This window comes from Pan troglodytes, chromosome 8 (assembly GCF_028858775.2).
Source record: "Pan troglodytes isolate AG18354 chromosome 8, NHGRI_mPanTro3-v2.0_pri, whole genome shotgun sequence".
NCBI classification, from domain to species: Eukaryota; Metazoa; Chordata; class Mammalia; order Primates; family Hominidae; genus Pan; species Pan troglodytes.
In genome coordinates this window covers 105,681,461-105,702,539 of record NC_072406.2, presented here as the reverse complement: position 1 = coordinate 105,702,539, position 21,079 = coordinate 105,681,461, and the positions used below count along the sequence as shown (strand labels likewise).

The 21,079-nt window shown below is 45.4% G+C and overlaps 1 protein-coding gene across 3 annotated transcripts in view; it reads left to right on the top strand.

Moving 5' to 3' along the window:
• Window positions 1-21,079, top strand: part of MYOF (myoferlin) — a 175,641-nt gene that overhangs the window by 14,385 nt on the left and 140,177 nt on the right. For all 3 annotated transcript variants that reach the window (XM_016918879.4, XM_016918880.4, XM_063782019.1), the window contains exons 2-3: window positions 11,273-11,328; window positions 16,044-16,135. In XM_016918879.4, coding sequence (XP_016774368.3) covers window positions 11,273-11,328; window positions 16,044-16,135 — 148 coding nt within the window. The remainder of the gene's footprint in view (window positions 1-11,272; window positions 11,329-16,043; window positions 16,136-21,079) is intronic.

Sequence of the window (21,079 nt, the reverse complement as noted above, 5' to 3'; positions counted from 1 at the left end):
TTGAGTGGCTCCAGAGCCAGAAGACCTATATTCAAATTCTGGCTTTGTTTCTTACTAGCAGGTAATCCTGGACAAGCTACTTAACTTTCTTGTGCCTTGAATAAGGATCATAATAATAATAGGTAACATTTACAAAGCCCTTAGAGGAGTGCCTGGCAGATGGTAAGCCCTATAGTTGGTAGGAATTATTTCTGGGCATTAGATACCATTCTTTATTAATGAAGAAGTCTAGATATGAAGAGCTGGAGTAAGTAGACCAAGTTCACACCACTGGAAGGTCTGAAAAAGTGACAGGTCGCCTGGCACCCTCTGCCTGCAGTGGCAGTTAAGAGCACAGGTTTGCTGAGAATGATGGTTTCCAGTTTCATCCATGTCCCTACAAAGGACATGAACTCATCATTTTTTATGGCTGCATAGTATTCCATGGCATATATGTGCCACATTTTCTTAATCCAGTCTATCGTTGTTGGACATTTGGGTTGGTTCCAAGTCTTTGCCATTGTGAATAGTGCCGCAATAAACATACGTGTGCATGTGTCTTTATAGCAGCATGATTTATAATCCTTTGGGTATATACCCGGTAATGGGATGGCTGGGTCAAATGGTATTTCTAGTTCTAGATCCCTGAGGAATTGCCACACTGACTTCCACAATGGTTGAACTAGTTTACAGTCCCACTAACAGTGTAAAAGTGTTCCTATTTCTCCACATCCTCTCCAGCACCTGTTGTTTCCTGACTTTTTAATCATTCTCAGCAAACTATCGCAAGGACAAAAAACCAAACACTGCATGTTCTCACTCATAGGTGGGAATTGAACAATGAGAACACATGGACACAGGAAGGGGAACATCACACTCCGGGGACTGTTGTGGGGTGGGAGGAGGGGGGAGGGATAGCATTAGGAGATATACCTAATGTTAAATGACGAGTTAATGGGTGCAGCACACCAACATGGCACTTGTATACATATGTAACAAACCTGCACATTGTGCACATGTACCCTAAAACTTAAAGTATAATAATAATAAAATTAAAAAAAAAAAGAGCACAGGTTTGGAAACAAGGCTGACTTGGGTCTGAAGCTCAGCTCTGCCACTTACTGGCTCTATGATCTCGGGCAAGTCAGTTAACAACCCTGATCCTCAGTTTCCTTATCTGTAAAATGAGCATACTCATATCTCCTATTTTTGTTGTTGTTGTTTGTTTGTTTGCTTGTTTGTTTGAGACAGGGTCTTGCTCTGTCACCCAGGCTGGAGTGCAGTGGCCTGATCACGGCCCACTGCAGCCTTGATCTCTAGGGCTCAAGTGATCCTCCCACCTCAGCCTCCTAAGTGAGTAATTGGGACCACAGGTGCAAGCCACCATGCCAGGCTAATTTTTAAATTTTTTGTAGAGATGGAGTCTCATTATGTTTCCCAGGCAGGTCTCAAACTCCTGGACTCAAGCCATCTCCCACCTCTGGCCTCCCAAAGTGCTGGGATTACAGGTGTGAGCACTGCGCCCAGCCTCCCTTGTAGGGAACAGACGTGAATGTGTTTAATATGCCCAGCACACAACACAAACACCAAGGCAGTCAAGTCAGGTGCCTGGCCCTCCTGGGAGCCCTTCCCAGCAGCCCTGGCAGTGAGCAGAGCTGGGACATGACCACGCCCCAGCATCAGCTTTTAGGAAGCAGATTCTGGCTGAGTCATTCAAATGGACTGGACTTCACTGCAGCTCCCTTGGAAAATGTGGGTTTGATTCAAGAGCCTGTACATCTGAAAGGTCATTTCCAGAGGCCAGTGGGGCACTGGGTGTGGAGAGGGGAGCAGTCACCCCTCCTGCCTTTTTGCTGGGGCATTTCTGTTTATCAGTGATATCAGTGACTGTTTCAGAAATGTCCCAAACAGCCTCGCTTTGTATCCTGTTGCCACTTGCCCAAAATGCCTTTCTCCTAGAACCTGTTTGGCAGCATCTTCCTGGAACGATAGGGCAGCCAGGGTTGGAAAGCCAAAGTCAGAGACACTCCCGGAGAGGGGTCCACCTGATGGGCCCTGTGTCTCTGTGCTCCCCCAAGTGTCTCTCAAGTCCCGAGGGTGGAGGCGTTTCTGCCAGCCCTTCTCAGAAACTTCTCTGCCCCTTGTTGATAGTACAAATTAGCCGGCTCCTGGAGGCTGCCAGGCTGCCTGCCAGAGAGGAGCAGTCACTGCTCACATGCCAGCTGCCCCAGGGAACCTCAGAGGCCTGGAATGGAGCCACGTGGAAGAAATATTCCACCAGGGCGGTCCCAGCCTCACAGGGCACTTCCTCCAGTCACAGGGGCCCTGCCCTCCGGAGCTCCACAGCCTGGGAACCCCCTGGGGGGATGCAAGGAGGCTGCCCTGGTACTGTAATAAGAAATCATCTAGCTGTGCACGGTGGCTCACGCCTGTAATCCCAGCACTTTGGGAGGCTGAGGTGGGCGGATCACCTGAGGTCAGGAGTTCGAGACCAGCCTGGCCAACATGGTAAAACCCCATATCTACTCAAAATACAAAAAGTAGATGGGCATGGTGGCACATGCCTATAGTCCCAACTACTTGGGAGGCTGAGGCAGGAGAATGGCTTGAATCCAGGAGGTGGAGGTTGCAGTGAGCTGAGATTGTGCCATTGCACTCCAGTCGTCTCAAAAAAAAAAAAAAAAAAAAAAAAAAAAAAGAAAGAAAGAAAGAAAAAAGAAAAGAAAAAGAAAGAAAGAAATCATCTGATAGCTCTCATTTGTTTAGTGCTTACTGTGTGCCAGGCCCTGGGCTGGGCACTTTGTATTCATTCTTTCATTTAATCATTAAAGCCGCCTAGTAATCACACTTATATGAACTTATGAAGTCCAATTTACTCCGTCATGGAGAAATTACTATGTAGTAAGCATTGTGGGGGGAATAACAATATTAATAATATATAGTCTCAGCCTTCAAGGCATCACCCTCTTGTCTTAATCCTCCAACTTTGGAAACTAATTGCTTTTTGTCTCTTTCGACCAGGGTTTGAATCCCAGCTCCATCACTTATTAGCTGTGTGAGCTCTAATAAGTTGCTTAACCTCTCTGTGTCTTGGTTTCTTCCTCTGTAACTGGGAATGATCATAATAGAATTTATCTGTTAGATTTGTGAAGATTAAGTGAGAGAATCCATGGGAAGTACTGGGAACAGTGACTCGGTTCAGAGCACTTAATAATAAGTGCTAGCCATGTATGGGTGTGGTTCAGGGGTGTGTGAAATGTTAGGCAAAATGGCAGATGAATTCATATGGGGCTTTATATATCTCAAAAGAAAGGAGGCATGACCCAGAGACCTAGAAAAGGGGAAGAAGTACTTCTGAATGGGAGATCAAATGTAGACTCTTGGCTGAACCTAGAGATCTTGTTGTTCTATTTTGTCTACCGAAGAGCTGAGTTACTTAGGGAGCTTTTGTAGACAGCACCCTCACTTTTCCTGAGGCCATTTCAGAAAGACACAGCAATCTAACCGTTCAGGACTTGGGGGGCACTTCATAAAGGTTATGTACCATAAGTCTGGGGGAAAACTTAGAGATTATATATCTCGTCTGAATGCATCAGTTTATATATGAGGGACTCTGAGCTTGGGGGTTCAGCCTTATATTTTCCTGAGATAACAGCTCAAAGGAAGAGAAGTCACAGATATGAAAGTCCAGTCAGAGGGGCTGGGCTGACATCTGTGCTTTTCCCTGCAGGATTTTTAGGATCAGTGAGATGGTGTGTATTTGGAAGCATTTCAAATGTGTTACCATCGTGTTACTTCCGTGGGCACCTGGTGTTATTGGTTGGACTAGTCAGGATTCTCCAGAGCAGCAGAAGCAATGGGATGTGTGTGCATGTGTTTGTGCAGAGACAGAAAGAGAGATTTTAAGGAACTGGCTTATGCAGTTGTGGGGGCTAGCAAGTCTGAAATTTGCAGGGCGGGCCAGCAAGCTGGAAATTCACGTAAGAGTTGATGTTGCAATCTCTAGTCTGAATTCCACAGCTTAGAAAACTCAGGCAGGGTTTCTATGTTAGAGTCTAGAGGCAGAATTTCTTCTCCAGGAAACCAGTTTTTGCTCTTAAGACCTTCAACTGTTTGGATGAGGCCCATCTAAATTATAGAGGGTAATTTTGCTTTACTTAAAGTCAACTGAGTGTAAATGTTTATCACATCTACAAAATACCTCGACAGCAACATCTGGACTTATGTTTGACCAAACAATTAGACACCACCATAGCCTAGCCAACTTGACATTAAAATGAACCAGTGCAGCTGACCACCGGCACAGATGTAGCAAGACAGTCTCAGGAGTCCTGATGTCTTTCAGGCCTTTTTTTTTTTTTTTTTTTTTTTTGAGACAGGGTCTTGCTCTGTCACCCAGGATGAAGTGAAGGGGTGTGGCCACTGCAGCCTCGACCTCCCAAGCTCAAGCAATCCTCCCACCTCAGCCTCCTGAGTAGCTGGGACTATTGGTGCATGCCAGTATGCCTGGTTAATTTTTAAATATTTTGTAGACATGGGCCGGGCGTGGTGGCTCACGCCCGTAATCGCAGCACTTTGGGAGGCCAAGACGGGTGGATCATTTGAGGTCAGGAGTTTGAGACCAGCCTGACCAAAATGGTGAAACCCCCATCTCTACTAAAATACAAAAATTAGCCAGGCATGGTGGCGGGCACCTGTAATCTCAGCTACTTGGCAGGCTGAGGCAGGAGAATCACTTGAACCCAGGAGGCGGATGTTGCAATGAGCCAAGATTGCACCACTGCACTAGATCCTGGGCGACAGAGTGAGACTCCCTCTCAAAAAAAAAAAAAAATTTTTTTGTAGAGACGAAGTCTCACTATGTTGCCCAGGCTGGTCTTGAACTCCTGGACTCAAGCAATCCTCTGGCCTTGGCCTTCCAAAGTGTTGGGATTACAGGTATGAGCACCGCACTGGGCCAGGCATTTTCAATAAGGGTCTGACACACTGGCTGGTAGGTGAACAGCAAAGGAAATTGTTCTGCGCAAGAGGGCGGGTGGTTTGGCTAAGAGAGCTGTTCAGCTCTCCCGGAAACCTTGTTTGGAGGCTGGCATTGGGGTTAATTACTGCAGTGGTGACCTCCGCAGAACTGAGTGAGAGGCAGGCGTAGCTAATCGGAAAACAGGAAATGTCCTGAAGAACAACTTGAGCCCTTGAGCACACTCAGAGTGTGCTCTGCATTTGAGCCAGTTGTTATGTTCTGGGCTGAAAATATTTTATTGCTTTCCATGGGAAGAAACAGTCATCTTAATAAAATTAGACACAGGAGCCAGGTTGGGGGGTAGGTAATGTGGAGAAAGGGGAGGGAGTTTCCTGTAATTCAATTTGATGTTCAGTGCCTGCAGGTTTAACCTTTTTTTTTTTTTATTTTTACAGAGGTAGAATAAAATAATTGACTAATACAAATATGTGACTGGCTGCTGATAAGAAAAATAATTTATCTACTTTTTTTTTTTTTGCCTGTTGTGTTTATGTGTGAGAATAGGTTTTCAATAAAATGTAACATATACACATTTTGATAAACATCAGAGCCTCCTTCTTGAAAGAGATTGAGCTGGGTTTCTCCAGAAGGGTAGGAGCCAATGCCAGCCACTTAGTTTTTCCTTATTAGCTAGGGAAATGGGAGGTGCAGTGGTTAAATGCATGGGCTCAGGAGTCATACTAGACCTGGTTAGAGGGCTTCGTCCTAGCCCTGTGATCTTGAGCAAGTTACCTAACCATTCTGGGCTCTCTTTGCTTCTCTGCAAACTGAGGATAATAAAACAGTGCCTACTTCATAGGCTTGCCAGGAGGATTCAATGAAATGATGCATGTAAAGGGTTTGGCAGGCCGGGCACGGTGGCTCACACCTGTAATCCCAGCACTTTGGGAGGCTGAGGCGAGCGGATCACTTGAGGTCAGGAGTTCGAGACTAGCCTGGCCAACATGGGGAAACCCTGTCTTTACTAGAAATATAAAAATTAGCTGGGTGTGGTGGCACACACCTGTAATCCTAGCTACTCAGGAGGCTGAGGCAGGAGAGAGATTGTAGTGAGCCAAGATCGTGCCGTTGCACTCCAGCCTGGGCAACAGAGTGAGACTCTAACTCAAAAAAAAAAAAAAAAAGTTGGGGGGCTTAGCAATGCCCAGCCTGCAGTGAGCGTCCCCTAGAGGTAGTGCCATTAGCATCAACCTCACACAATGAGTGCCAGGAGCTGTAGGAAGTTCTGGTTGAATAGCTCCACCTGGTCTGTGGTCAACTGGCATCTGCCTGGACTCAGCCACTCCCCTTTGTTTTCAACACACAATTGAATCATGTGTTCAGGAACATGCACTGGGAGAATTGTTGGGCCAGTTGGTTTTTCTCATGAGTTATAAACTTTTTGAAGTTATAAAATCCAGTTTCTAATACCCTCCTCCTTTAAGTACTTATATCAGCCAAATGAAGCTTAGCCTGGTACTTGAGGCTTCACAGTGAGACCATAACCTTCCCACAAAGCCCATTTGCCCCCTACCCAGTTCTATGCTCTTTGGTTCCAGCCGGTTGGGTCCTGGAGTGTCCCCAGACGTGACATAACTGGTTCTCCCTCCTCCATGCCCGATCCACCCACCCTATTGTGTCTACTGGAGTGAGCTTGTCTTCTGGCTCCACATTTTCAACCCCTCCTTGTCCTTGAATTCTCATCTAGCTCAGCCTCTGCATCTTCTGTGCACACAGCCTGAAGTCACCTTTCTTTCTTCTGAATTTGTCTGTGCATTGATACCCCTCTGATAGCAACTGAAGTCCTTTCTCTATCAGTCCCATATAGCCACATTTCCCCTCCCCACTAGACCCCCTGAGGGCAGGAACCATGTCTTGGGTATTTTTGTGTCTCCTACAGTGCTCAGTGCCTGGCAATTTCACAAACATTTGTTGGGTGGAAGAATGAAGGAGCTGATTAATGTTTGCAGAAGAACTCACTCAGTGAACCATTTCTGTGGGCTGAGCTGTGAGGTCTCTTGGCCTGAGCTGACCAGTCATTATTTCTGTTTATTCCTCCTCTGACAGGCAGGAAGAAACTTCAGGATGAGAATGAGACAGGCAAGAGCATGGTGGAACTTTTTGCTATTTCTTTTCTTTTCTTTTCTTAGATGGAGTTTTGCTCTTGTTGCCAGGCTGGAGTGCAATGGCGCGATCTAGGCTCACTGCAACTTCCGCCTCCCAGGTTCAAGCGATTCTCCTGCCTCAGCCACCCGAGTATCTGGGATTACAGGTGCCCACCACCATGCATGGCTAAATTTTGTATTTTTAGTAGAGATGGGTTTCACCAAGTTGGCCAGGCTGGTCTCAAACTTCTGACCTCAGGTGATCCGCCTGCCTCAGCCTCCCACAGTGCTAGGATTACAGGTGTCAGCCACCGCACCTGGCCTGTGGCACTTTTTTTTTCTTTTTCTTTTTTTTTGGAGATGGGGTCTTGCTCTGTTGCCCAGGCTGGAGTGCAGTGGCTTGATCTCGGCTCACTGCAACTTCCGCCTCCTGGGTTCAAGCAATTCTCCTGCCTCAGCCTCTCGAGTGGCTGGGACTGCAGGCGTCCACCACCATGCCCGGCTAATATTTTTTGTATTTTAATAGAGACGGGGTTTCACCATGTTGCCCAGGCTGGTCTCGAACTCCTGAGCTCAGGCAATCCACCCGCCTTGGCCTCCCAAAGTGCTAGGATTACAGGCGTGAGCCGCCATGTCCAGCCAGCCTGTGGAACTTTTTAAGACTAAGAATTATCTTACACTCTTCTGTTTCCTGTTACTGGCACACAGTGGATGCTTAATAAATGTTTGTGAATGAATGAATGAACAAATGAATCTTTTCACACTCCCCAGCTGCTGACTCTGGAACAATCCTGTCCCTCCTGAGGGCAGAGAGGATCCATGGTCCCAGGCTTGGCCTCAAGGTAGCTTGCGGCGTGTCTTCCGTGTTCTCTGTTTCCTGGGTCAGGAACCAGGGTTGGGACTTGTTTCATGTTGACAAGCACTGGTTTTTTCTGTGACCTCCCTGGAGCCCTTGTCCCTGCCTTGCCTCCCTGGTTGGAGTCTTGGGGACTTGGAGACTGGAATTTTGCTTCAGTGCCATCTTTCAGTGATGCAAATCCTACCCCAAGCCCGGGTGCTCAGTTTCTATTGCATTATTTTCTGCCTTCTCCTTGCTTTCCCTTCTTGCTGGGACTTCTTGGAATCGCCTATCTTCTCTCTTGAAGGACCGCCATGGTCTCAGGGTCCAGATCCACTCCTTTGAGACTCAGTTCTCCACCCCCCCAAGCCCCGGTTATGGGAGCAGGGTAGTGGTAAGGTAGAGGGAGATTGGTGGTACTATTTCATGCTTGTTGAATGCTTGTTCAAGCACATTTGAGAATCTGATGAGAACAATGAGCTCTTTCCTCCAAGAAAACTCACAGATGCAATATTTTGTGTTTTAGAGCAAATAATCTTGGAGAGTTTCAGGATACCCTGGAACGCGACCATAAACTTCCTTATGGACATTTTCCAAGACGCCAAGCCCATCACATGTGTTACATTTACGCATCTTCATTATCCAGCATTTCTGACAGCTTCCAATAAGGCACTGTAGCATGGTGGCAAACACACACAAACACAGATTTTGGAGCCAGAGGGATGTAGTTCAAAATCTGGCTGTTTCCTTATTAGCTGTGTGATTGAAGGCAGGTTAACTACTCTCCATTTTCTTGGCTTAGAAATGGGAATGACCATGTTTACCTGGAAGAATTGTCTCAATGGTTAGAGACACTGTGGTAGAATGCACAGCCTGGCACCTAGAGATGATTCTGTAGAGGGAGCAGCTACAATTACACATAGAAACCATTTTGTCCAGTTCTATTTAAGTTAAAAATTCTCTGCATGTCTCCTGTTTCTCTCAAGAGCACTTTCTTATACTGTAACCAGAGAGGAGGATTGGGAGTTTCTGTTAGACGAGGAGAGGGAAGGGTGGGGTCAAAATGGAAGTGTGGGAGGGGAAGTTTCCGGACAGCGTCTAGGGGACCTCAGAGTCAGATGCAGTGAGGGGCTCTGTAGGCCACATAGAGAGAGCACAGGCAGAACCAGCCAGGATAGGTCTGGGCACAAGCCGATGAGGAGCGTCACGCTGAAGCTTAGGAAGGGAAGCCATTGGGCTGTGTGTTGCCCTCTCAAGTGGAAAAGTTAATGCTTAGCAGAGTGAGGGCCATGACTCATGGCCTTGCTATGCTGAGGTCTTGGAAGAATGAGGTGGTTAGTCCCACAGGCAGCTGTGTGCTGGGAGCCAAAGCAATGTGACATTAGCTAAACAAAACCCACTACCTCCTACATTCCACAGCAGCAGAGGAGAAGCAAAGGCTGAGGAGTGATTCAAAGTGTGGCCACTAATGTGAGACTGCCTGGGTCTCAAATCCTAGCAAGACCATTTATTAACTGGGTGACTTATTTGTTTTTTGTTTTGAGACTGAGTCTCGCTCTATCCTTTAGGCTGGAGTGCAGTGACACGATCTCGGCTTACTGCAACCTCTGCCTCCTGGGTTCAAGTGATTCTCCTGCCTCAGCCTCCCGAGTAGCTGGGATAATAGGCACCCATCACCATGCCTGGCTAAGTTTTGTATTTTTAGCAGAAGTGGGGTTTCACCATGTTGGCCAGGCTGGTCTCCTGACCTCAAGTGATCTGCTCACCTTGGCCTCCCAAAGTGCTGGGATTACAGGTGTCAGCCACCGCACCCAGCCAACTGGGTGACTTTGAATGTTACTCAGCTTCTCAGTTTCCTTAGCTGTGAAAGGGGGGTGAAAATAGTAATATATACCTCCTAGGGTTTGTTTTTTGTTTTTTGTTTTTGGACAGGGTCTTGCTTTGTTTCCCAGGCTGGAGTGCAGTGGTGTGATCTTGGCTCACTGCAGCCTTGACCTCCTGGGCTCAAGGGATCCTCCCACCTCAGCCTCCTGAGTAGCTGGAACCTATAGGTGTGTGCCACCACACAGAGCTAATTGTTGTATTTTTGTAGAGATGGGGTTTCATTATGTTGCCTGTGCTGGTCTTGAACTCCTAGGCTCAAACAATCCTCCCACCTTGGCCTCCATAAGTGCTGGGATTACAGGCGTGCACCACCTCACCTGGCTCCTCCTAGGTTTTTAAGATTAGATGAATGCTGGGCGCAGTGGCTCACACCTGTAATCCCAGCACTTTGGGAGGCTGAGGCAGGTGGATCACTTGAGCTCAGGGGTTTGAGACCAGCCTGGGCAACATGGCAAAACCCCATCTCTACTGAAAAAAAAAAAAAAACATAGAAAAATTAGCTGGGTGTGGTGGTGTGCGCCTGTGGTCCCAACTACATGGGGCGCTGAGGTGGGAGGATCTCTTGAGCTGGGAGGCAGAGGTTGCAGTGAGCCGAAATAGAGCCACTATACTCCAGCCTGGGCGACCTCGCGAGACCCTGTCTCAAAAAAAAAAAAAAAAAAAAAAATTAGATGAGATAATGCTGACAAAGCATTTTGTACTCGAAGATTAGCTTTTATTTGGGTAGGTATTTGGGGACTTGGGGACCCAAGAGAAGCCTCTGCTCTTTGGACTTTGCTACAAGGAAACTTTAAGCACTTGCTGGATTTGCTTGTGTGCTCATCCAGGTAGGTGTACTGTCCAGGCTCAGACACAGAGAAAAAAGATCTTGTGTCTTCAGAAAAGGTGGCCTCGGAGTAAAGGAAACCCCAAATTATCCGCTGGTCTTAGAAAGTTTTCATCTACTAATGACCTTGTACCGAAGCCTATGGGAGGGAGTCCAGCTTAATATTGAAGCTGTGTTGGCGTCTTAGCACACTCAGATGCAGCATGAGCTTCAGAGCTGAAATTCCAGGTTTAAATCAGGGCATCACTGCCAGGTGTGAGCTCAGATAAACGTCTTAACTCTTTGAGCCTCAATATCCTCATCTATAAAATAGCAATATCAGCATCTCAGAGGTTAGCTTTGTTGGCTTCTTTCTGCAGCAAGCCAGAGATGCAGAGGCTCTGGGTAGCCTTGGTGAGAGAAGGGCAGAACATCACATCCCTTAACTCCATGTAGACCTGGAGATGGGAAAACCTTGTAGACCAAAAAATGCCATTTCATTTGGAAAACTGTGATTCAGGTAAACACCCATCCTAAGCGATGAATGGGGAAATGTGGGTGCAAGTAGACCCTTGGGTAATGTTCTTAGAATAAATGAATGGCCCATGCTCTTTAATTTTTTTTATAAATGATTGCTATCTCTTCCTTTATCTCTTTTGCAGATGAGAAAAAGAAAACAAAGAAAGTTGATAATGAATTGAACCCTGTCTGGAATGAGGTGACTTCATTGTTTTTTCAACTTTGTTTTAATAGATAAGCTATTTCTGATTGTCCTATCTTTGGGTGAGAGGTTACCTCTTCCCTTTGGAAGGAGAATCTCTACATTTCACCCCCACCCACTCCGTTTCCCTTTGTGTTCACCAAGAGAGCAGAGCAGTTCAAGGAGAGTAGCTCACCAGCGACCATCTTCTGTACAGCAGTGGTGCGGCAAGGGAAGCCTGGACTGGCAGGAGAGTTGAGTTCTTACCAGGGACCGCCACGAGCTTGCTGTGTGAGCTTGGTCCACTTACGTTGCATATCTGGGGCACATGTGCAGAGCAAGGGTGGGATTAGATCATCTCCAGAGTCTCAGAAGGAAGGCCTCATAATTAAAAACATGTCTGCATGTGACAAATCAAGAGTGTATCACATGATTCTCTGTGTGTCTAGCTGGGTAATGACATGTATTGGTTTTATGTTGATAAAAGTGATGTCCAGTATGCTTCATGTGGAAATTTTTGAAAACTTCAATTAATCTTTAAAAAATTAACTTGGGTCCCACTCTCTAGAGGCAACTACTATTAACATCTGTAATGTATCACTAAGTGTTTATTGGAGGAATATATTTAATGAAATATGACATCTGATAACACAAACTAGCATCATATAGCAAATGATTTCCTCTCCTACACTTTCTTACTATTATATCCTAAGCATATGCCCATATTAATTCAAAATTATTTTAATAATTCAAAAGTATTTTAATTCAAAAGCATAAAATTATTTTAATAATTCAAAAGCATAAAATTCAAAAATATTTTAATGACTGTGCAATATTCTACTGAAGACATATAACTTATTTACCTCCCCCCACTGTTGACCTTGTATCTATTTTAGAAGTGGTTCAGTGTTTAATATTTTCACAAATAAGTGAAAAAATTTAATTCTTCCCACTGAATAGGATTTTCCTACTCTCTCTCTGTCTCTCTCTTTTAAACCACCCAATTATTCATGAAACTTTAACTTTTTAACAGTTGATGGCTAGCTCCATTGTGTTTTTCAAAAGCTGGGTCAAACCTCCCTGGACAAGAGCAATGAATGTCTTTGTTATTTTCACCAAGTCACTAGGCCATGAAGGCTCCCCTCCACCCACCCACCTTTCTCTCCCAACTAGTTTCGATATCTCTATAAGATAAAGACTAGAGCCTTCTGGGGTTTTTTTTGTTTATTTGTTTGTTTGTTTTTGAGATAGGGTCTCCCTCAGGTTGGAGTGCGGTGGCGTGATTAAGATTCAATACTGCCTTGAATTCCTGGGCTCAGGTGATCCTCCCACCTCAGCCTCCTGAGTAGCTGGGACTACAAGCGTGCACCACACCCAACTAATTGTTTTATTTTTTGTAGAGATGGGCTTTTGCCGTGTTGCCCAGGCTGGTCTTCAACTCCTGAGCTCAAGTGATCCACCTGCTTCAGACTCCCAAAGTGCTGGGATTACAGGTGTGAGCCATTGCGCCTCGCTAGACCTTATTCTTGAATGAAGTGAAACAAAAAACTTTTTAATGCCTTGGGGTTTTCTTTTTGTTCTTTTTTTGTTTTTTGTTTTTTGTTTTTGTTTTTTTGAGATGGAGTTTCGCTCTTCTTGCCCAGGCTGGAGTGCAGGTTGCTCACCGCAACCTCCGCCTCCCGGGTTCAAGCAATTCTCCTGCCTCAGCCTCCTGAGTAGCTGGGATTACAGGCATGTGCCACCACACCCAGCTAATTTTGTATTTTTAGTAGAGATGGGGTTTCTCCATGTTGATCAGGCTGGTCTTGAACTGTCGACCTCAGGTGATCCACCCAGCACCCAAAGTCCTGGGATTACACGCATAAGTCACCACGGCTGGCCTTTGTTTTTTTATTATTATTAAAAAAAGACAGGGTCTCGCTCTGTCACCCAGGCTGGAATGCAGTGGTGTAATCATATCTTACTACAGCCTCGATCTCCCAGGGCCAAGCGATACCCCTGCTTTAGCCTCCTGAATAGCTGGGACTACAGGTCCCATGCCCAGATGATTTTAAAAAACATTTGTAGAGATTACATCCTGCTATGTTGCCCAGGCTGGTCTTGAGTTCCTGGCCTCAAGCCATTTTCCCATCTTGGCCTCCCAAAGTGCTGAGTTTACAGGCGTGAGCCACTCTGCCCAGCCTTTTTAATGCCCTTCTGAAACGCCCAGCAGGTCTCAGGCAGGTTGAGAGGGAATTCCACTTATCTGTAATTTCCCCAGAATCCAGAACACAGCCAGCTGGACTACAAGCTCCATGAGAGCAAGAGGCCCCTTGGGTTGGTCATTGTGGATTCCTAGCACCTGACAGAACTCCAAGAATAAAGCAAATAAAAAATACATTTATGTGAGAGTGCTTCCTACTTCAGATTTTGAATCATCCCAACTCATCTCTTCAAATTTGAGATCAAGCCACGTGACCAATGGCAGAGAGAGATGTGCTGTCATGCGAGCTGGCATGTCCTCTGCAGGGAATCAGCCATCTTATTCCATTTTGTTTCCAACATGTTTTTTTTTTCTTTCCTTTCATATTGCAGATGTACTTATCAAGTAAACTGTTTTATAATTGAAACCAAACACAAATGAAATGTCAACCCCAAACCCACTGGGATTGCTGGTGCTGGGTGTGTTCTGTTTTTTCTTTTTTCTTTTAAGATGGAGTTTTGCTCTTGTTGCCCAGGCTAGAGTGCAATGGTGCGATCTCGGCTCACTGCAACTTCCGCCTCCTGGGTTCAAGTGATTCTCCTTCCTCAGCCTCCCAGGTAGCTGGGATTACAGGCATATGCCACTACGCCTGGCTAATTTTGTATTTTTAGTAGAGATGGGATTTCACCATGTTGGTCAGGCTGGTCTCGAACTCCTGACCTCAGGTGATCCATCTGCCTTGGCCTCCCAAAGTGCTGGGATTACAGGCGTGAGCCACTGCGCCCGGCTCTTTTTTTTCTTTTTTGAGACAGGGTCTTCCTCTGCCACCCAGGCCAGAGTGTAATGGCACAGTCATAACTAACTGCAGCCATAACTAACCGGGCTCAAGCAATCCTCCCCGCTCAGCCTCCCAAGCAGCTGGGACTACAGGCACACACCACCGCGCTCTGCTGATTTTTAAATTTTTCACAGAGACAGAATCTCACTAAGTTGTCCAGGCTGGTCTTGAACTCCTTGCCTCAGCCTCCCAAAGTGCTGGAGTTACAGGTATGAGCCACCATTCCCAGGCTGGGTGTGTTCTAATAGAAGCTCTGAGGCCACGTGTGGTGGCACATGCCTGTAATCCCAGCACTTTGGGAGGCCAAGACAGGTAGATCACATGAGGTCAGGAGTTTGAGACCAGCCTGGCCAACATGGTAAAACCCTGTTTCTATTAAAACTACAAAAATTGGCCAGGTGCGGTAGCTCACACCTATAATCCCAGCACTTTGGGAGGTCAAGGCGGGTGGATCATGAGGTCAGGAGTTCGAGACCAGCCTGGCCAACATGGTGAAACCCTGTCTCTACTAAAAATACACAAATTAGCAGGGCATGGTGGCAGGCGCCTGTAATCCCAGCTATTCAGGAGGCTGAGACAGGAGAATCACTTGAACCCGGGAAGTGGAGGTTGCTGTGAGCTGAAATTGTGCCACTGCACTCTAGCCTGGGCAACAGGGCAAGACTCTGTCTCAAAAAAAAAATTAGCCGGGTACGGTGGTACACACCTGTAATCCCCAGCTACTGAGGAGACTGAGAACTTGTTTTTTTTAGAAGTGCTAAAAATAATTTTTTAAGAAGTTCTGAAACAAGTTTTCCTTCCATTCCAAGCCCACTACAAGGAGGATCAAGTCATCATTTAATTATTACCTAATCAGTGAAAGGCATCAGTGACGCTTTATCAATCTTTTTTTTTTTACTTTTGTCATTAGGAAGCAACTTACTGCATTAAAATGAGAGACTCAGAAAGGTCGGTATATTACAGCATTGACCGACCATGGTGGAACTTAAAATGAGAGGCATTTTAGAAAATGTTTTCTTAGATTATTCATCTTCTTTGTTTGATAGTAGTATGATTAAGAAGAGCAGATAATTTAAAACTAGCCATTGAAGAAAATGTTTTCACATATACCCTGCATTTTATTCTTTTTTAATTTTTTTATTTTTGTTATTATTATACTTTAAGTTTTAGGGTACATGTGCACAATGTGCAGGTTTGTTACATATGTATACATGTGCCATGTTGGTGTGCTGCACCCACTAACTCATCATTTACATTAGGTATATCTCCTAATGCTATCCCTCCCCCTCCCCCCACCCCACAACAGGCCCCAGTGTGTGATGTTCCCCTTCCTGTGTCCAAGTGTTCTCATTGTTCAATTCCCACTTATGAGCGAGAACAACACCCTGCATTTTGTTCTTGCAGCAGTTGTGGTAGTCGTTGAGTCCAGCTCTTGAGTATGAAGCAGGGGTGTGGTCACCTGGTTGAAGCCACAGAACCTAGAAAGCAGGAAGCCAGGAGTTGTCTACAGGTCCTCTAAGTCGACATCTGGTTTGCTTTCCCGCCCCCTCAGCTGCCTTCAGGTTTAGAATTTAATCATTTCTGCCTAACTTCAAAAGATTGTCATTGGTGAAAATAATGACCCAACATGTAGTACTGGTGCATCTTTGTGTAATCTCTGCTCCTTCTAACAGCCTTTTTTTTTTTCTTTTTTCAAAACCTTTCTGTGAACAGATTTTGGAGTTTGACTTGAGGGGTATACCACTGGACTTTTCATCTTCCCTTGGGATTATTGTGAAAGATTTTGAGACAATTGGACAAAATAAGTAAGTTGTTTTCTCCTGTTTTTCTCATTTTAGGTATTACTATCTCACTGTTATTTTGTTGAAGAGACACATCTTTAATAACGTATTATAATACTTCCAATATAAATGTGCTTTAATTCCATGCCCCGCTCCCTTCTAAGCCAATAGCAGATGTGGCTAATCCATCACAGCACTTTTTCCCAATGACTGCTTTTTTTCCCAAAAAGCTGCAAACACCAAGCCACCTAGACTAGTTTATCAAACTTGGCACTTAGAGTGAAGCCTGTTCACACGCCTGCAACTTCTTGGTTAACTGCACTTCCTATCTCTGGTAGTTTATCTGAACTGTAGTGATATTGGATACAACCCAAATCACTTCTTCTGATTATTTGTGGCCCATACATGTCTCATTCAAGTTTTACTTTCAGCCCCATTTCCATGTTAATGTCTCCTTCGCCTTTTAATCCCAACAGACCTAAACAGACCTTAATCCTTGCCTTACGGCCTCTTTCCTTTCACATGGAGAAGGGTCACGGTGGTGCCCGTGGTGACACCAACAGTTGTCCTCTGGGTAAAGTTGGGAGACTTACCATACAGGTTCCCGTGGGACAGAATGACCTTAGTATTAATAAATTCACCCTAGTCCTGGATCTGGACTTTGGCCTTGTAGACCCAGTCGTATGTTACCAATTCAAACTAACCAAGTTCACAAGAGACTAAAGGTTTTTTTCTTTTTTTGACTCTGTCACCCAGGCTGGAGTGCAGTGGCACAATCTTGGCTCACTGCAACCTCCACCTCCCAGGTTCAAGCAATTCTCCTGCCTCAGCCTCCCAAGTAGCTGGAATTACAGGCATGCACCACCATGCCCAGCTAACTTTTATATTTTTAGTAGAGACAGGGTTTCACCATGTTGGCTAGGCTGGTCTTGAACTCCTTACCTCAGGTGATCTACCCGCTTCAGCCTCCCAAAGGGCTGGAACTACAGGTGTGAGCTACCGTGCCCGGCTGATACTAATGCTTAAAACCAGAATACCTGCTTATTTTCCTTCTGGCGGAAGTCAATTGCCTAGTGACAGGGCATTTCTACCCTCCAACCCATGAATTTTCCTTCAAGTCATACCACATGGGAAGCCAAATTACTTTGTATCCTCGATTTCAAGATGTTATTGTTTATAAGATATACTATCAAATTAATAAATGGTTAGGGGCCAAAAAAAAAAGCCTGATATTTAATGCCCCCATCAATTGTAAGAAGCATTTCAGTTTTTAGTAATGTTAGTACATTTAAAAATTTATGTCTTAGGCACATCTGGTATAATCTGAAGGCTGCAGTGAGAGCAAAAATTTAGGATAAATTAGTTGAGGTAGGTGGTCACATGCTCTGATTGCTTGAGACAGTCCTGGTTTGCTGTCCTAGCACAGTGATTAATAATGCCTCTTTTGCAGTCAACGTGGCTGGGTTTGTACAGTAAATTATTATTATTTTTTGTTTTTGAGATGGAGTCTCACTCTGTCGCCCAGGCTGGAGTGCAGTGGCGCAATCTCAGCTTACTGCAACCTCCGCCTCCTGAGTTCAAGTGATTCTTGTGCCTCAGCCTCCTGAACAGCTGGGATTGCAGGCATGCACCTCTCCACCTGGCTAATTTTTGTGTTTTTTGTTTGTTTGTTTGTTTTTTGAGATGGAGTCTCGCTCTGTCGCCCAGGCTGGAGTGCAGTGGCACGATCTCAGCTCACTGCAGCCTCAGACTCCTAGGTTTGAGTGATTCTCCTGCCTCAGCCTCCTGAGTAGCTGGGACTACAGGCGTGTGCCACCACGCCTGGCTAATTTTTGTACTTTTAGTAGAGACGGGGTTTTACCATGTTGGTCAGGCTGTTCTCGAACTCCTGACTTCATGATCCGCCTGCCTCGGCTTCCCAAAGTGCTGGGATTACAGGTGTGAGCTATTGCACCCGGCCTATTTTTGTGTTTTTTAGTAGAGATGAGGTTTCACCATGTTGGCCAGGCTGGTCTCGAACTCTTGGCCTCAACTGATCTGTCCACCTCAGCCTCCCAAAGTGCTGGGATTACAGGGGTACAGTAAATTAGATGGTCACTGCAGTTATTGGGGTCTTCTGCTTACCGGCATCAGAATAAGAGAGTCTGCACAGACATGGACTCCCTGGACAGTGCTTTGATAGGCACTCCCATGTTTGCCTTTGATGAGATCCTTTTTACCATTCTCCGTTGCTGACCGATGCCCCCTGCATATTTTTCTGTAACTATATAAATACATTCTGGGCCAGGTGTGGTGGCTCATGCCTGTAATCCTAGCACTTTGGGAGGCTGAGGTGGAAGGATCACTTGAGCCCAGGAGTTAGAAACCAGCCTGGGTAACATAGTGAGACCCCATCTCTAAATAAATGAATACATACCTGCATACATTCTGGCAGGTTCTGGTCCCACCCTCTTGCACTGGAAACTATTCTAGCTTTTTAAGTTTCTGTTGCATATCTCAGCTGTGAACTATTATACGATTATTTATTCCCCACCCCAACTCCCAAAAGCTAGTTTTATTTCCCATATTTCAAAGTTTTGGGGAAGGGGAGGAGAGGGGAGGGCCTCACACTAGCCTCCTGCATGTTACTAAGACTAGGCCCTCCTCTTCTTTGCTTTCTTCTTTCTGCAAATGGTACCACTGTTTATATTCTAGACCAGGCCTCTCCAACAGAAATACAGTGCAGGGTGCACATGCAATTTAAAATTTTCTAGTTGCCAGATTAACACAAATATGAAGAAATGGGTGAAATCAATTTTAATAATATATTTAACTCAGCAGATTCAAAATGTTATTTCAACATGTAATCAATGTGTTTGAATCACTGTGATATTCTGCACACATTCTTTCTCTTACTCAGGCTTTGGAATCTGGTGTTTGCTTCACACTTACAGCACCTCTTAATTCAGAGACTTACCACATTTCAAGTGCTCTGTAGCCACGTGTAGCTAGTGGCCACCATATTGGACAGGATGGTTTCAGATCCTGGGCTTAAAACTTCAGACCTCTCTGCACCCTATCCCTCTTGCTTTTTTTTTTTTTGAGACAGAGTCTCACTCTGTCACCCAGGCTGGAGTGCAGTGGTGTGATCTTGGCTCACTGCAACCTCTGCCTCCCAGGTTCAAGTGATTCTCCTGCCTCAGCCTCCTGAGTAGCTGGGATTACAGGTGCACACCACCATGCCCAGCTAATTTTTGTATTTTTAGCAGAGACAGGTTTCACTATGTTGGCCAGGCTGGTCTCAAAATCCTGACCTCAAGTGATCTGCCCACCTTGGTCTCCCAAAGTGCTGGGATTACAGGCGTGAGCCACCGCACCCAGCTCCCTCTTGCCTCTTATCCAGTCTGTCCCCAGATCTTATGTTTTCTTCCTTTCCAAAGTCTGTGCTTGTGCCTGTGTTTCTTCCCCAAGCCCACAGCCACCAGCCTGGTTGAGGCCTTCCTCATTTTATGCCTTATCTATTTTAGCATGGCAATGGGCTGGCCTCAAAACTCTCATCTATGGTTTAAAGTCCTTGCTTTCCTGAAGGTTACGATACTTAAGGAAAGTTAGAAAATAAACAAATACACTAAAAAATATATACATAATGTGTCTGGTACCATGAATGCTGTGAGCTAAAGAAGAAACTGTTATATCCCATGAAGAAAAGCAAATCAGAGGAAAAGGGAAAGTGGTCAAGGGTGGGGGGAAAGGAGATCCCATTTTATGTGAGGTGGTGATAAGGTGACAATTGAGCAGAGACCTAAATATAATCACAAAAGTAATTGCAATTTTGCACCAACCTAATATAATGAAGAACTGAGCCATGCAGTTCACTGGGGGGTTGGGGAGTAGGGGGGAAGAATATTCTGGGCAGAGAATAGCAAGTGCAAAGGCCCTGAGGCAGGAGTGCACTGGGGATGCTGGAGAAACGTGAGAAAGGCAGCCAACCTGGGGCACAGTGAGGGGTGAAAGTGCAGGAAGGAGGTGAGGTCAGAGAAACCACAATATATGTGTCTTTGGGGGCCAAGGCACGGGCTTTGGATTTCATCCTAAGTGGAATGAGAATCCGTTAAAAGCTTTTGCTTATGATCTGACATATTTTAAAAGGATCACTCAGGCTTTCTGTGTAGAGACTGGAGGTAGGAACCAGTTAGGAGGCAGGAAAACAATACTGGGAGACCATTATATATTTATTTTAGACCCATTGAAAACACAGTGGGGCCCTCAGATGACAGCAGTGATGGGGAGAGGTCAGCCCCCCACCGTCAGGCTCACCCTGGCACTCACTTCGGGCATTTTTGTGCATTTTTAGAGATAGAGTTTGTTGTAACCAAGCGAGTTATAGAGAAACGTCACACTTTGAGACTAATTCAGGAGTCCTTTATTAGCTGGCGAACGAGAGACGGCTAGCGCTCAAAATTCTCTCAGCCCCGAGGAAGGGGCTAGATTTGTTTTATACCGTGGTCTAAATAGGGGAGGGGGGAGTTTAGCTGAAGCAATTTTTACAGAAGCATAACTGGCAAAAAGTTAAAAAATTAATTGGTTACAAAAGCAGTTACAAAAAATAACCAGTTCCAGGTGCAGGGGCTTAAACTATCACAAAGAGATAAATGCAGGGGCTTTAGGTGCCATCCACCGAGCACGTCCCCAGGAGCTGCTGGTGCAGCTTGCCTCAATATTTTATCGGTAAGTGCATTCCTGGACGTGCTTTGAGTCAATTTACACTAGTTATGTCCTTAAGGAAGGGAGGTAAAGGGGCTGTAAGTGAAGGAACTAAAATGGAGTCTGTCTGGCTCTTTCAGCTAAGAGAGACAATCAGGTTAAAACAAGGTAGGGTATCACAAGTTCACGTGCAGTCTATCTGAACCTGCACATTTTCATATTTTTCTGAACCTATGACACGCATAATTCTGAACAAAGAAAATATGATAGGTCCTGTTCTAAGAG